General features: G+C 42.3%; 1 protein-coding gene across 1 annotated transcript; it reads left to right on the top strand.

The window, feature by feature from the left end:
- Positions 1-222: 222 nt before the first annotated feature.
- On the top strand, positions 223-16146 carry glis3 (GLIS family zinc finger 3; the record flags this gene model as incomplete). The annotated part of the gene is made up of 9 exons (XM_080833863.1): positions 223-422; positions 2942-4082; positions 10084-10245; positions 10470-10580; positions 11706-11847; positions 12152-12260; positions 14507-14637; positions 15042-15221; positions 16013-16146. The coding sequence occupies 9 exons, from the start codon at positions 223-225 to the stop codon at positions 16144-16146; spliced, it is 2310 nt and encodes a 769-aa protein (XP_080689989.1).
- Between the last annotated feature and the right edge of the window lie 397 nt (positions 16147-16543).

Genomic DNA, 16543 nt, shown 5'->3' on the forward strand with positions numbered 1-16543 from the left:
TATATCGGCAATATTCTTGACGGGGTGAATAGTTGGTGTTGCCTGACCATGAAAAGATTTGTATTCAGTGTTAGAAACATAGAAACCATTTGAGTAGCAATGCAAGAAACATCTGCTGGTAAATTGCTGCTGTGCAGTGCCGCTAAAAAACACTTTTCATCCTCAGCCTTCACCCTTGGTGACGGATGTACTTCAGATCTACTTCAACTTGCACTGCACAAAATGTACTTCCTCCTCTCTGTCCTAGGGTATTTGCCACAGGGGAACAACAACAAACAGCCCACTAACATAAACCTGCAGGTGACCAATAATACTATGGTCGTTCAGAGCCTGGGGCTCCCCACACATCAGCCTGACAACTGCACTGGCCCCTCAGTTTTCGCCCATTCTGTTGGCCTGGTTGTGCCCTTCACGGATACCAGGTAAATGTTACCTAGAGATAGAACAGAAGAGATTACAACACAGGTTAATGTTTGGTTTAGGATTGTGAAGTAGAAGGTAAAACTATCTTGGGAGGAGATGGAAGAAAAACATTGGTGGTTTCTTATTTTATGCTTGTAAGCCTTGAACATCTTTGTTGCATTAAAGGTCAGTGTGGCATGTGTGGTAAAAACTAAAGTATGTCATTGTGTGGTTCACATTGTCATTGTTTTTTGAGAATTTTAGCTATCTTTAATCAGAATAACACAGGCACTAGAGAACTAAGAATGTTTTATTAACAGTTGCAAACATTAAAAAAGGAAATGAATGATTTGAATCACAGTAAAGTTAAATCTTAATAACATTATTAGTAGTGCTGTCAAACGATTAAAATATTTAATCGCGATTAATCACATTTTTGTCTATTCTTAATGTCCCTTCAATAATTTTTTTCCATCAATAATTTTTTTTATATTAATGCTCTTATCAACATGGAAAAATGGATTGGCTTGCTTTATGCAAATGTTTTATTTTATTGAAAAACAACATTGCCAAACAGGGCCTCGTTTCCCGATAACGACGTATCTTAACGGCCTACGTGGATTTTCGCGACATCGTACACTAAGTAACACTTTCTATTTAAGTGCGTTTCCCAACCATCAACTTAAAGTCAGGTGCACGAGCGCAACGTGCACGAGTTCTTAAGTGCTCTTAGGAGCTGTTTACGTCAGGTTAACCTGTTTACGTTAATTGCTGTGAAATTAGCTAGCCTATGCGTGCATCGAACGTGCAATGTGCACTGAATTTGGGGCGGGGATAGTAACGCCATCTCCAGCAGAGTAGCCTATTTAAACTGTGTTCCCATTGTAAGGACATTTATTACGATCTGTCTGAGAGTGGGCTGTCAAAGCTAGCATCATCGAAGTCATACAATACAGTAGGCTACATACATTCAATAAAATTAACCTACATTTGAGTCCAACTGCATGACCATTCTTAACATACACTTACCCTTACAATAAAGAAGTGATCCTATTTCAACCATAACTTCATTTTAAATAATGTCTTTCTTTATGACATTTAGTTTATAGTTTAGACAGCAACGTTGACATCTACAGTATATTCAACTGCATCCACTACATAATCTCAAACTTTATTTGTTGGTAACTCTCCAAAAAGGCTACCATTAACACATTTCTTAATGAAAAGGAAACATGCATCACAATAATACTTCAGTGTAACCTGTACCTATGTGGAGTGCAAATATGTCTTGCCATTACACTACCCAACAGCCCTACGTCTGCTAACACTACAGAATGCATAATTCCTACGGGCACTGCACTAGTTTTGTATAGCCTAATCTTTATTTTCAAATACTCAATATTCTTTATTTCTATTTTGATGGGAATAGGCAGGTGAAACAATGACATTCTCATGATGTGCTATACACAGAAACATCATTTGGATTTCTTCTACATAATATACAACCATCTAGCTAGAAAGCTACCATATAAGCCAATGGAGTGGTGGCATAAGCGCTAATTGTGCCATAAAACTACTGTTTGAAAGCTTCAGTTAAGACCTACATACTATCCATTGGTCGCGTAGCACATTTCAGATCAAACCAAGTCATTATAAACATATAAAAAGTTGTGTAGATAGCTTTAATAAAATATTCCTCGCTTCAAGTAGCCATGTTTTTTTTCTAAATTCCCCTTTTTTCCGAACGACGGTCGAACGACGCCCCTGGTGGATTAAATCGCTAAGTGTGAAGTTACTACTGGTCCTGACCACACGTAGAATTCTTCTCAACGAAAGATACACTTAAGCTAAGTGCTGCGTTGGGAAACCCGTCTGCAACGTAGGATTCCTCTTACGAACGATTTCAAGTGCTTTTTAGGCTAAGTGCGCGTTCGGGAAACGAGGCCCAGGGCGGTACAAAATAAAATTATAAAGTGCACATTTCAGGTAAACAAGGACTCCGCCTATAGTAGTCAGGCGTCTTATTTCAGAAACAATTAACTGTAACAGTTAGGTTTCCAATAAAAGGTAAGCCTACTACTTCTTTGCTTTCAGCCAGCTGCCTGTTGACATTTTCAGACAACAGTGAAGCTCGCTTCTTTTGCACAACACCACTTTTAAAAGTAAACTTTCCATTCAGAAGCTTTTTATCATCCATTTTGCCGTATCGCGCTCACCATTCACTCAACAACATTAGCCTACTACACAGTTTGCGAGGCCAAAAAGATTAGATTAACGTTAATCTCGCGATACAAAAATTTACGGCATTAAAATGGGTTTGCTTTAAAGACTGTTAATAACGCGTTAAACTGACAGCCCTAATTATTAGTATATAGATATACAAATTAGGATTTTGACAGAAGAGGTTGACAACAGCTCTACTAGGTGGAGCTGTCCCAATTGTATAATGCATGGGAGCATAATGAAAAAGGTTGGAGAAGCTTCAAACATATCAAAGTCGCCATATAACCTCTGCCGTTTACTATCTTTTCCCTGGTAGGTCTTTACTGTCAAGGGAATCTCTTGCTTCCACCACCCTCAGCATTCCTGACACTCAGTCCTTTCGGAGCAGCCGGCAGGACTGGCCATACGGATACAGAGTGCTCCCCCCTCTGTGTTCCCAGCAGTGCTATAATCCGATCGGCGAGGAGGGCACAGAAGCACTCAGCCTCCCGCCCGGCACTGCCATGTCCGGGGCCACCAGCATCTCCAACTCAGCTTCTTTGCCCGCGTATCTGTTTGGCGGGGGCGATGCCAACAGCCCTCGGTTGTCTGCCCGCTCCAAGAAGAGGGCGCTGTCCATGTCGCCGCTGTCGGACAGCATCGGCCTCGACCTAAACTCCATCATCCGCACTTCGCCCACCTCTCTGGTGGCGTACATCAACGGCTCGCGGATCTCGCCGGCCTCCCACCCGGCGGTGTCGCCCCAGCAGCCCGAGGTGTATGGGCACTTCCTAGGGGTGAAGGGCAGCTGTATCCCCAGTCCCAAAGTCGGCCCCGCGCTAGCGGTGACTGTAACCACAGACAGCCACCCTAATCCTGAGTGTGCACGTATGCAAAGGTTAGAGCAGACGGGCTCCCTGGAAGGCCAACTGGCCAACATGGTGGTGGGTCAACAGCAGCTGCCCATCACACGTCTCTCCATGGCGAGGGCCGTGGATGGGCAGGGCAGCGCAGATGACTGTGTGCGTCGGTCTTTACAGCTACAACAAGAGCTGTCTACTATTATTACGGCTCCCACTCCTCCTCGAGGCCCTCCTCCACCCTACCACTCCTACAAGCACATACCCATCCTGGGGCATTCTCACGAACCCGAGGTCCCCTTGAGTCTTCCTGGTGAGGGTAGCATTAGCCCCAGCAGCCTTCCCAAGGCTTCATGCCCCATACTGGAAGATGAAGATGGGGAATTGGAAGATTTCAGCGGGGGCTACTGCTGCCGCTGGGTGGACTGTAGCGCCATCTATAGCCAGCGGGAGGATATGGTGAAACACATCGAGAAGATCCACGTGGACCAGCGCAAGGGAGAGGATTTCACATGCTACTGGGCAGGATGCCCGCGCAGACGGAAGCCTTTCAACGCTCGCTACAAGCTGCTCATCCACATGAGGGTTCACTCAGGGGAGAAGCCCAACAAGTGCACGGTATATGTCATGAAAAATATGTCAGACTTTGCAAGTCAGTGTTTTCACCTTTTTCAAAAACCATCCTTTTTGATTTTGTGGTAAGTCTGATGATCAGCATATCTCCTCTGGTAAATATTGAGTCATATTACCTGATAGCAATTGATCAGTCTTCAATGTTTTGCTTAGTAGAAAAGCAGTGTGTAAGTACACGATAACAACCGCATCTATCTATCCATCTATCTCTATCTATCTATCTATCATATCATGAAATGATATCATAACAGTAAAGTTCACTTCTATTAACTTGAAATTCATACTTGACTGCATGACAGTTAGTATATTGTGGATATGGATATGGCAGTTAGTTGTGGCAGTGTCTGTATTATATTCTATGTTGAAAGGATGAACAGGTCCTTCTACCATTTAATGATTCATTAGGCAAAATGAAAGATCAGAGTTTGTCAAGCTGTGCAAATTCGACCAGGGCATTCAGTTTTATTCACCGCAAGAGCCCTTGCCTTTGAGCGCCATCAAGCTTGTTAGGCCACCGAGAGGGGAGAATTGAATGACACTGATAATGCTAAGGACACAACTAGGAAACGTATTAATCCCTCTGCCTGCTTTTATCCAGGGTCAAGTAAGGGATATGAATTCAGCCTTGAGGGGTTGGGCTCCTCTTATCTCTGGCCATCGACTAGCCTAATTAGGCAGCCTTCTGGGGTAATTGACATGGGACTTTTTTCACACGGTTATGTAGTTATGAAATCAGCACAGCCTGCACAGAAAAGCTGGCAGGCGAACGGCTCAATTCCTGCTGTGAGGCTCCCCCTGTTGAGTGCACTCTCAGCAGCCAAGCCTTGCTCAGTCCAAAAGTTAGAGCTTTGGACATCGTGCGATACGTCTCAAAAAAACCAAAGCAGTGGTGGAGGGAATGGAGTGAAACCACGGCTGGAGTTCTCTTTAAGTGTTCTTGAGTAGGTTTAGAGCCTACTTAATGAGCAAGAAAACTTTTGAAAAGCCATTAGCCACTGCAGTGGTGTAATTTCACCCACAGCCAGTTCAGACATTTGAACCAGAGGAGCAGCAGGTGTGCCCTCTTGCCCTCCACTTAGCTGAGGTCCAACTGGGCAAAACACCTGGTTCAGATGAATAAGGCGCGGGTGATTTTGCATCCCTCCTCTTGTCTCACCCGCCATGTCAATCATTAATGGTGCGCATACCCGCGAGGCGACCTTTTGCTCCAAACACTCACTTATTACTCAAAACCAGAACTGGTGTCCATGGTAACCAGAGACGCAGGATACTTTCAGGCCAAATGTAACTTTAGACCAAAAGGCTAAAAACAAACTCAGAATCCTCAAGAAAAAGACAAAAAAAAGCCTTCCTTAACGAAAAAATGCTCAGTGTAAGGTTTTCTGTCCAATGAGGTAAGGTTTTCTGACCAATGACTGTTACAGTCATTTTTACATGCATAGGGTGTGACTGACAGCAGCACACAGAGAATAATGGCAAACACACACACACGCTGTTCAATCATACTTAAACAGATCCCATTTCACACTCCATTGTCTTTGAGTTGCACTGAACATGTCATGACATGTCTAACCTTGCTCATTCCATGTTCACTGGGCAAACTACTCTCTCTTTCCTGTTTGCAAAAAGCAAGGTTAAATAAGCATTTAGGTCTCCTGTTGACTTTAACACACCATGATGTAGCTCAAAGGCAATCTAGTTAAATATCATCTTGATATCAACCAGACGGGTAATATTAAAAAGTACTGGTTATTTGAATTAGAATTGTAAATTAATCAGGTCTGTAATACCCTCCAAGTTCCAAAAAACCACTGAAAATATACTCGATCTGCTAATTCCTTCACCCTGCTTGATCATATTGTAACTCACAGCAGTAGAGCGAGGCGCTTTTGTCTTACAATACAGAACCTGTGTGGTCAAATCATGTTGCATTTCAATGGGCTGTGATTTCATGCTTTTTTAAGTGACATTGTGGTGTATTCCGTGTGAAGAAATAGAAAAAAGAATCTAGACAGCTTTTCTGGCACTTGGTCTTGGATAAATAGCCCCTTGAGTCGAACAAAATGACAGGAAAGAGGCTGGCTTTTCTACACTGGCTGAATGTACCATTAATTATGGTGGACTGACATCTCTAGCCCAGTGGCTGTGGAGACTTCCAACCACTTACTTCCATTGTTTAATACTGGTTTCAGAAAGTAGAAAGGCACTTGGGATTGAATACGGTCATTGTGCTCTTTCTACTCTCAAATATACCCTTTTACAAAATAAGAGTTTCTTAGTCTTGGGTAGAAACCCTTAAAGATTTTCAGAAGATTTTTCTGTGGAACCTTTTTGGGACTATTTGGGGTATCAATTTATAGTAGTTTTCAGTTCCACAGAACCATCAAAGTGCTTGTCATAGGGGAACTTTCTCTATATGACCCAATGGATTGGGACCCAAGTGGCACTTTTGATTTTTTTTATGTTATGGGTCATCGGATTTTGAACTCTAAGGGTTCCTCTACAGGGATAAGCTTTCAAACAACTACACAAATTCCTTTTTGATGCTTAAAAAGACCATGTTTTATAAGGAATGTTTGCAACATTGGGTCCCCTCTGTTGGTAGAAAGAATTGTTCATGCTGGTGGTGGTCAAAACTGGTTCTGCGCTCCTTAAGAAATTATCATCAAATTATCAGCAAAAGGCATCTGTGAAGAACCCTTCATTGCATGCTGCTGTTTAGAACCTTAAAGGGTTCCTCTGTGGAAGATGAAACCCACAGAAATGGTTCATTCTGGACTGCATGTTGTTGTCTAGCTCACATGGTCAGTGTAAAATGCTCTTATCCTCTTACTCTCCAAACCCTGATGGAGATCCGTCTCCTGTCTCTCTCATTGTCTGCGCCCCACTCTGTGTGCTCCCACAGTGAAGCTGGCTCAGACTCCTCGAGCTGCGCTTCTATATAATGAAGGCCATTTTAATCTCAATTCTGATGTGCCTGATTTGAAGAGGGGTGGTGTGGTTGTGTGAATCTGCCTCACTGACTAAACTCACAGAGATCATTTAGACTGAACTAATTCAGTTAGTTCACTCCTCTATGAAAAGCTTGAAATTCTATCCTTGCCAGCACGGTTAAAATGCTGGGTTGTGTATATCCTGTCTTCCAGGATTTTAGCGGGCTTTATTGAACTAAGGAGCGGGATTTTTTTTTCCCTTCTCAAGCAAATGTGTTTTTCTCTTTCTGCAGATAAACATAGTTTGGTTGGTTTGTTTAATTGGATGATACATTAAGTCAACTTTAAAAAGAAAGAAAAAAAACATGATTAATTAGACAATTATCACAATTGTATTCTTCCTATCACAACAGAGACCATTCCATGGCAACGGTGAGTAATATAAGCCTCACATACATATCAAAGATAAATATAACATTTTGCTAGCCAAATGTCATGCATGGAGATAAAACCATATAACAGAAAGTAGAGGAGATGGACAGAAATGCTGGGTTTTCAGTGAAGGAGTAACAGCATAATATGGATTAACAGGGGAGGGGAGGGAGGGCAGACTTTGGGTGGTTTTCAAGACTGCCCATGCATTAGTTGATGACTTTGTCTGTGTGTGGTGTGTTTATTTAAGAGATACAAATTGTTAGAGCTGGGGCTCATGGGAGATTGATGTGGCAAAGTTTGACAGTTTGTGGAAAAGTTGAGGGGTAGAAGAGGTGTGTGTAGAGAAGTGCTTCCAGGCTTGAGTCTGCTGGCATGGCCCTGCCACCCTCACCACCGCCCGTCGGGGATGTGGCCGTTTGCCTGGCCTGTCAGTTCCTGGTGGCGTGATGGCATTGAGCCGCGCGCTGGACCCACGTCTCCGCCTATTCAGTCACGCTTGTCTGAGCAGCGACCAGCAGGAGGGGAGGCGGGGGGCAGGCTTTATTTAATAACGTCTCGTCTGAAAAGCTTTCCTCTGGACAGCTATCGCTGTGTGTCCCCTGGCCTCTTCTGTGCCACTGGCACACCGTGGCTGTCTGAAGCTGTGTGTTTGTGTGTGTGTGTGGGTCTGGAGTGTGTGTGGGTGTGTGTGTGTGGGTGTGTGTGTGTTGTCCTGCCTCCTTCTCTTGTACCCCAAGGCAAAAGCCTTATTGCTCCTGTTCCCCTTTCTCCAGGCATGTGTTCTCCTGCCTCTTAGAGGACACCTCTGATTGTTTAGGGGATGATTTACAACACTAATGATGGAATGGTGATCAAAAGAGACCGGGGGTAATAATTTTAGAGCTCAATGGCTGCTGTCAGGGGCCTCAGGGCTCACGGAATGAGTGCCCTGCAAAGAGACCCGTGGAAAGGATGATTGTAAACAAATTGAGCTCTGAGTAGCGTACAACAACTGGATCAAGAGTCTCTGAACCCTCTGAGCTACTGGAGTGATTTAGTAAGATGAAATACACATTCAGAGGCTGAGGTCACTTTCATAGAATTGCTTTTTAAGTCAAAGAGCAGCCGTCTTGAAAGCAGTTTGAAAAGAAAGCAGTTTGAAAAGGCAGCACTGATTTTGTGACTTCCCTCTGAAGTCTTGGTACCCCCTTTTAATAAACAACTATTTACTTTGGGCTCTCCGAGTAGGCAGCAGGTGAAGAGAATAAATAGAAAGCACAAATGAATGGCAATGGCACTGAATAAGGGCCCAGTGCGAAAGGGAGCTCCATGAATTGTTGCTACGTTGTATTTGTGATGGACCAACTGACTGAATAAATAAATACACCCGTGTGTGAATGTAAATGCCAATATTACATGAGGATGAATCAATGGCTGTCACAATAGTTCATCTTTAGCACTCAGGCATTCAATCTTGAAAAAAATCAGTAGGTTTGCATCAGTCCCAGCATTTAGCTTTCGCTGTGGTAGAGATGACCTGACTGACCCTGGTCGGTGCTACAGAGATGTCTTCAATGGGCCACCCTCACACACAAACCTGTTTAATAAAGCTTCCGTTCAAAGAGGAGAAAAAAAAACACAGCTGACCTAAATGTGTTCTTCGCTGCCCTGTGCAATTTCACATAACCGTAAATTACGTTATTCTTTATAATTGTGATCATACAATTACATGCTAATCATCATTTCCTTGGTAGTTTTCTTCCTCTTAAAAAAGAGGTCACAGGTTTTCGCTGCTCTGAGGCTTGAATGTCTCCATAGCAGAGTTATTCTTCAGTGGAATGCTGATGGTGTAGAGAGGACAAAGGGCTTAAGCGTGGGCAGACGCCATTTAATGACTCACATACTTTAGGGCTGATGTCATTGAAGTAAGAAGTTAATACGTAAAATAGAACCACTTTCTTCAACAGACTTAGAATTAAATTTCAGACTTTGGAGACAACAGCGGGGAAATTACTATGTATGTTTGTGACCTCACACAGTCATGCCCACAGCCATGGCTGGTCAATATTTATACAACCTTTATGAAAACTCTACTAGATTATTTACATGACCCTGTGAATCTGTTATGTGTGTAACATATGTGATATGACACATTTGATTTGATTATGATATGTTTTCCACCCTATAAAAATAGAAATTGCTTAAATCTTACATTCCAGTGTAGACTGAATTAGCACCTTGACATGCAGGTGTGCTGATGTGTGGTGTGCCCCTGTGTTCGCCTTGTAAAGTAAACACTGTCCCCTGCTGGCTTCTCTCACCTATGGCAGGTCCAACCAGTGTCATTGACTGCCCTACTGTCGTTGATATAGTTACTGTATTTAATGACCTCTCAGTCTTGTGTGAATCCATAGAAGTGTTTGCCTGTGTGTGTGATGTACATCTGGAGTACATTTAGTAGGACAGTAGGATATGTGTATGTTACTTAACAGATGTGCCTGTTACGTTACAATGGAATATTGGAATAACTGTGATTAAGGGAAAGTATGATTAATATACAAATCTTTACTACAAAACTGCTTGAAATGATGCTTTCTAGTCAACATCATCAGCTGCTGTTTTATGTGTGTGTGGTCCAGTTTGAGGGCTGTCAGAAGGCCTTCTCCCGTCTGGAGAACCTGAAGATACACCTGCGCAGCCACACAGGGGAGAAACCCTATGTGTGCCAACACTCCGGCTGCCACAAGGCTTTCAGTAACTCCAGCGACCGCGCCAAACACCAGCGCACCCACCTCGACACCGTGAGTGCCTCCTCAAGCATTCATTTGTACCCACACGTGCCTAGAGAAAGGTGGTAGACCTTCATGGCCTATACACTTCATCAGCAAGGCAGACATTCAATCACATTCATATGTTTTACCTTCTGTGTTTCTCTGCTAGCAGAACATGGCTGTGCCAACACCAGGTATCCGCTAATTGATCAAATGTAATTGTCATGCTGGTCTTCTGGTTGTTTGTGTGACAGAAGCCGTATGCATGCCAGGTGCAGGGTTGCCTGAAGCGCTATACCGACCCAAGCTCTCTACGCAAGCATGTGAAGTCACACTCCACCAAGGAACAGCAGGCTAGGAAAAAGGTCTGTGTCAAACTCAGACAATTGATGACATTTACCATCAGAGACTGTTTGACAGTGCGTAAACAGTCTTTGTGTCCCTATGTCCGGACTATGACAAAATTAAGATATGTAAATGGGATGTGGAATTAAACTATTCATAGAGTTAGTACAGTGCACCTCCTATCTATTTAGTTTAAATACATCTTCCATGGGAATGTTTCTATATTTGGGCTCTGTTGCATTTGTTGCATATAAGATATAATTAAACAAGACATCTTTATTTACCATATGCCAGAATAACTGTCATTATCAGTGGGAAATAAAAACGAATTTCATTATGATGTTATATTCTGTAATTTTCTCTGAAGGCGTGTGCAGGTTTCATTTACACAGACATATTCATGACATGTGTTCTGCATACGCAGGAGTATGCACAGATGCTTTTTCAAACCTGAAACTTAACCGTCGTGTGTAGGTGTGATGCTCATTAACACATGAACACAAAAAGGTCACGTCACCATAGTTACAGCAAGTAAAGGTAAGCTGTTCCTAAAAAAGAAGAAAAGAAAAATTAGAAGAAGTGTGATTCTAATGCACACATTCTGTGATACAAGGTGCATCAGGCTCTGTCGAAACATTCTGGAATGTTCTTGCCAAGCCACTGAGAGCCACTTGACAAGCTCAAGATGTGTGATTTCGGTTGCACAAGACTCTTGTTAATGTCGTGGTGGTGGTGGGTAAACAGGCTTAAGGCTATGTATTGGCAAACAACCTTGATTTGTACATAAGCTATTCATTAATGTGGCCTAAGGTAACAATGAATTAATTCTTCACTATTCAAATGGTTCTCCCATCATTTATAACAGCCAAATGCTACCTCTGAGATAAGGGAGGTCTCCCAGAACAGTTACTCAAAAGACATACAAGCACTGTCTAAAGATCAACAAATGCCTAAATTGAGTCTATGAACTTTACTTCCAAATGATTCAGAGATGCATTTTACTTACTTTACTTGTACATGTCTGGTGGTTAGTAGGATATGGTTCCTCTTACCCTGTTATACGTTTTTATATAATTGTATAGCGTATTTGTTACTCTGTATTCTCTCATTGTGTTTTTTTTCTTTTTATGTTGTTAATCACATAGTTAAGACAAAGCACAGATTTGGAACAGGATGCACTGTCAGGATGCTTGACAATCCAGCCTTTACAAGCTTGCCTGTCCCCCATGGATATGATTGACGGCAGGCTGTGCCAATCCCCTGACCCACCAAACGACTTGTACTCTGGTAAACAACTGTTGTTTCAGTCATAGCTTTTCTATGCTATTCTATGCTGAAATGACAGCCCACAATCCATTGCCATGACTTTAAATAAAACTCATATTATGTTTTACTCTAAATAGTGTACATATTTATGAATGGGATTTTTTTTTTCAGGAGTCATGTAGCTAAGGTTCACCAGAAAAGCAGGAGTGTTTATTGTCTAAGAGTCTGTTTATTGTCTAAGTGTCTAAGAGTCTGAACGGTGTGGCAAGACCACAGCTTAAATGTTTTTTCTAATACCAAGCGTTTGACTGCTGCGGTGCCATAGGTGTGTTCTCACCAAACCAGTCCTGCAGCAACGCATCTGCTCCACTATCTCGCCCAGCCCACAGCAGCCCACGCCTGCCGGTCCTGTCCCCTCTTCACGACTCCTGCAGGTACTGTGCTTGGCCCACACCACCAGAGTTTGCACATGGCAACTGGCTGCTGAGTTTGCATTAATTGGGCTGTACTGGTTTACTGGCTTAATAACTGTAAGCATAGCTTTTTTGTGTATTTATTAATGAACGATAAACATATTAAACTCAACACATATGACGATACAGTCTTCCACATGCAACATACAAAGTAACAAGCAGTGTTCCTTGAATTTTCTGATACATGGTCTTCAAACAGTGCTTGTGCAGAAAATGGCTTTTCTGCTGTTAAACGGATTAATCAATTATTAATTACCCAACAGAGAACATACTTCTGAGTAGTATATGCAGCTACTTGTAAAATCACAGAATTTTCCTGAGGTCGAACAAGTATAAGACATTTGAACACCAGCCATTAGTTATTCCATTTCCTGGTCTTGGCTGCTGCAGGATAATGACAGCTCTTCCTGGTTGCCCTAATAGCCACCTTTATGCCAGTGGGAAAGGTTTAAAGTAGCTTGAGTGCAGGGCTGTATACAAAAACTACATGTAATCAAATTTTGATTCCTGAGAGTTCGTTGTGATCTAAAGTGTAACCACAATTTGAAACAAAAATGTCCCTATTTTCTGGTAACCCGGGAATGAAATGATGCCCAACTTTAAAAAAAAATGTTACAAGCCACACTTCTCAAGTCGCAGAGGGGAGAGAAAAAAACAAGGTGGTTGATTGGTATCTGACACATCTTGAAGGACAATTGAAACGTATGCACACAATTACATCTGTTCATGCGCATCTACTTTAAATTCCCTGGAGGTTCACAGCAGCACAATGTGTTGCTATGACTGATTTCAAACCTCCTACTTTCCTTTCCCTTGCGCTCTGATCTGAAACAATTAGGCGCTTAAAAACATCGGTTGTCATGGCTTTATGGCAGTAAAGCTCATAGTTGGAATAATCTGATTTAAAATAAAGCACCATTTTTCTCGCCTTTGAAAAGGAGCCCAATAGGCTTTTGTGAGCCTTTAAGAATCAGCTGTGACAAAAAACATTAAAAAAAAACATTGAGGGAAGGGGCAAAGGAGCTGTGGTTTTGTACAGTTTTTTGGATGCAACGCTACAACACCGTTTCAGCGTCTGCCCGTATAAACACATTCGTGCATCGGTGCGCTTCAAAGGCAGAGAAAAAAGGAGAGGGCCATTTCTGTACTGACGGAGCCAGCCAGATGCTGTGAACCACTTGCTGGTGGTAATTGTTTGAGTACCAGCAGTAGGCGAAGCATTCACAACAGGGTCCCACAAGGACACAATTGGACGGAGAAAACAAGCCTTGCACTGCCTCATTGGGCCTAAGGAGTCTGCATTAACAGATGCTATAGACACCAAGCGTAGTGACTGAGGAATTCAATAAGTGAATCATGGGGGGGGGGGGGGGCTGTTTTTTCATGTCTGAAGAAAGAGGATTGGTGTAATTACTTCTGTTGATGTGAAATCAATTGTGAAACACCATAGCCATTTTTATCTGCGTTTTTTTTTTGTACTCTAAAAGAGGACCCCATGGATTTTGGCCCACCACAATCCTCACCCCATGAGTGTTGAGTTGAGTGATCACAGTGGTTTCTTTACTTACAATAACAGAATACAAGTAAACACAAAATACATACAAAATATCAATAACATGGATTAACCTTAAAAAGATCCTCATTTTACATGTATAAATACAAATCTTGAGTTGCGCTTTCCGAATAATTGTGAACGCACATGACAGGAAAATCATGCAAATGCATTTAATTCAACGTACCATTATGTTTTAAATCGCTTGTCTTCATACCATCTGGTTTCATCTGGTCAGATGTGACTTGGTTTCCCTCGTATATATCAAAACAACTGCACTAGGGCAGCCTGACATGATCACATCGGAGTGACCTGTAAATTAGTGGGCCTTGTGGCTTATTATACAATTTAGTGTGTGCTTTAAAATGATTTATTAAAAGATAGTTTAAAGGATTTGAACTACCATCATTGTTGTTTTGAGTTATTTTGTTGCCCTGTATAAAAACATAAACAAACTTGAATGCAAATTGTTATCTTCAATGGGCAATTAGCTGTGGATCAAGAATGAAGAAAGTGCAAAAGGCATATGTAATGAGATGATCACACTACTGCACCCGTAGCTACATGAAGCGAACAAGTGAAATAAAAAGTAATAAAAGTGAACTCAATGTGTGTAAACTAAAGACATTTCTGTGGTCTTTGATCATCTGAACAGATTTGCGGCCCCTTCAGCTCATCACCTGTCCGCTCCCCATCCACCCTGTGGCACAGGCGCCCTCCAGAGGACCAGTCGAACTCAGTCTCACCTGGCTCCTCCTGACACTCACCTCCCTGCTCACCTGCAAGGTGACTCATGTTTACCACACTTATTTATTTACAGACACAAATGGGTCCAAAGACAATATGGAGGGCCAAACGTGCAGCCGCTGCTCCTCCAAAGCTTGCTTTTGTAGAAAAAACACTTTTCTTTCAAATGCTTGGATTCGTCAATTTGAACACTTGAAGTCATGCTGCAGGTCTTAGTCATGATCCGCCCTAAGGCAGGCCATCTGAGAGAAGCCCCCTGCTGTGTGATGAATGAATCATGCCGTTCCTCACTCGCCGGAGCAGCAGGTGTTTATTAAAGGACAGGCAGAGAATACCCCACCAGGGTGTAGCTCTATTCCCAGAAGACTGAATAATCTATGCAGTGCCTCAGAAATATTAACACTTCCCGATGATGAGTGCATTTTTATCTTCCCAATTCCTAGGTTTCTCCGGCCATATCCATATGGCGTGTGCGCCATCATATGATGACTCACCTCAGATCACAGGGCCGGCCACGGCCTGTTCCATCATGCAGACCCCAGCATTTGAGGATGTCCTGCCAGCCCCCACCACCACCCAATCTGATCTGGATTTGGTGCACAGAGCCCTGTCAGGGATCACAGGTAAGCCAATGCCTTCTTTAAGGTAGATGTCTCATCAGAAACAAAAGCAGTCGCCAGGAAGGTTGTGATTTATCAGATATGTGTTTTGACTAATTTGTAAAATTAGGAGTGATAGATGTTCTCCATTTGCCTCCAGATTAAACCAATCGTCTGACCTGTGATGTGTTTTTAGGCTATTTTGTGTCCAAGCCTAAATGTTATCTTGTCGCCTGACCATTACATTTTTATCATGCAGTTTTCATATAAAAAAATACTGTCTTGAGATTTTTTTTTTCTGCTAAACTAAATATAGCAGGCATAATGTCATCACAGATGTAGATGCAATTGCACTTCATGTATTTGGTGGTACACTTAGCTGTTGGCTAGCACAGGTATTAGGGTAATTTAAAACAGAACAGATGGAAAGGCGGAATGGGTCTGAGCGATAGCGAGGAATAGGCAGTTGACAGACTGTAATAGACTCTTGTTTTGCTCTATCACACATTTCCATTGAGAGAGGGAAAAAAAAAGATTGGTCTTATGAAAAACTCATTTTGGAATCTAGGACGAAACACAGCTCAGGTAGGCTACACAATAATGTTTATTAACTTTGTCAGAAATAGATGAGACAATAGCTGTTTCAAATATTTAACATAAGCTCCAAGACCCAAACGATGTGTGTTGCATGCTATGGCTATCCGTGAGCAGTAACACAGATGCTGCATGGAATTTTGGAACTGCTGAAGATGATCAGGTTGCTTAGACAACATGATAAACCAAATACTATCTGTGCTTCTTGTGTGTGTTGCCAGTATATGACATCCAAGGGGAGACACAGGACTTCCTTATAGACCCTGGACTGCAGGGATCAGATGGCAGCTACCTACACATCGGTGGCATGGAGCGCTGTCCCAGCCAACTGTCCTGTATCTACACTGAGGGATGAACTTTCCACTTTACATCTGTGGATCTGTGACCTGATCAGCCACGAGAAAGTATTAACATCACAACTTACCTAAACCTTTAGTATCTTCTGATTAACAGTTTAGACTGAGCTCTGAATCCATTTTGTATGTACATTTTTTTAAGCTACTGGGAAATAACAGAGTGTCCAGCCTACATTGGAAACACTATTTAGCTTGTTGCTCATGTTTTTTTAAAACTCTAATAACCTGGTACTAACCACCACAGAGTGCCTTTAAAAACAACCTATGCCACGATTATGCCTTGATATAAAACTGTTTGAATCTGTAAACCAAAAGTTGTGCTGTTTTTATTTCATGTATGTATGTATGTATGTATGTATGTATGTATGTATGTATGTATGTATGTATGTATGTATG

The sequence above is a fragment of the Sprattus sprattus genome (assembly GCF_963457725.1).
Source record: "Sprattus sprattus genome assembly, chromosome: 3".
Classification (NCBI taxonomy): Eukaryota; Metazoa; Chordata; class Actinopteri; order Clupeiformes; family Clupeidae; genus Sprattus; species Sprattus sprattus.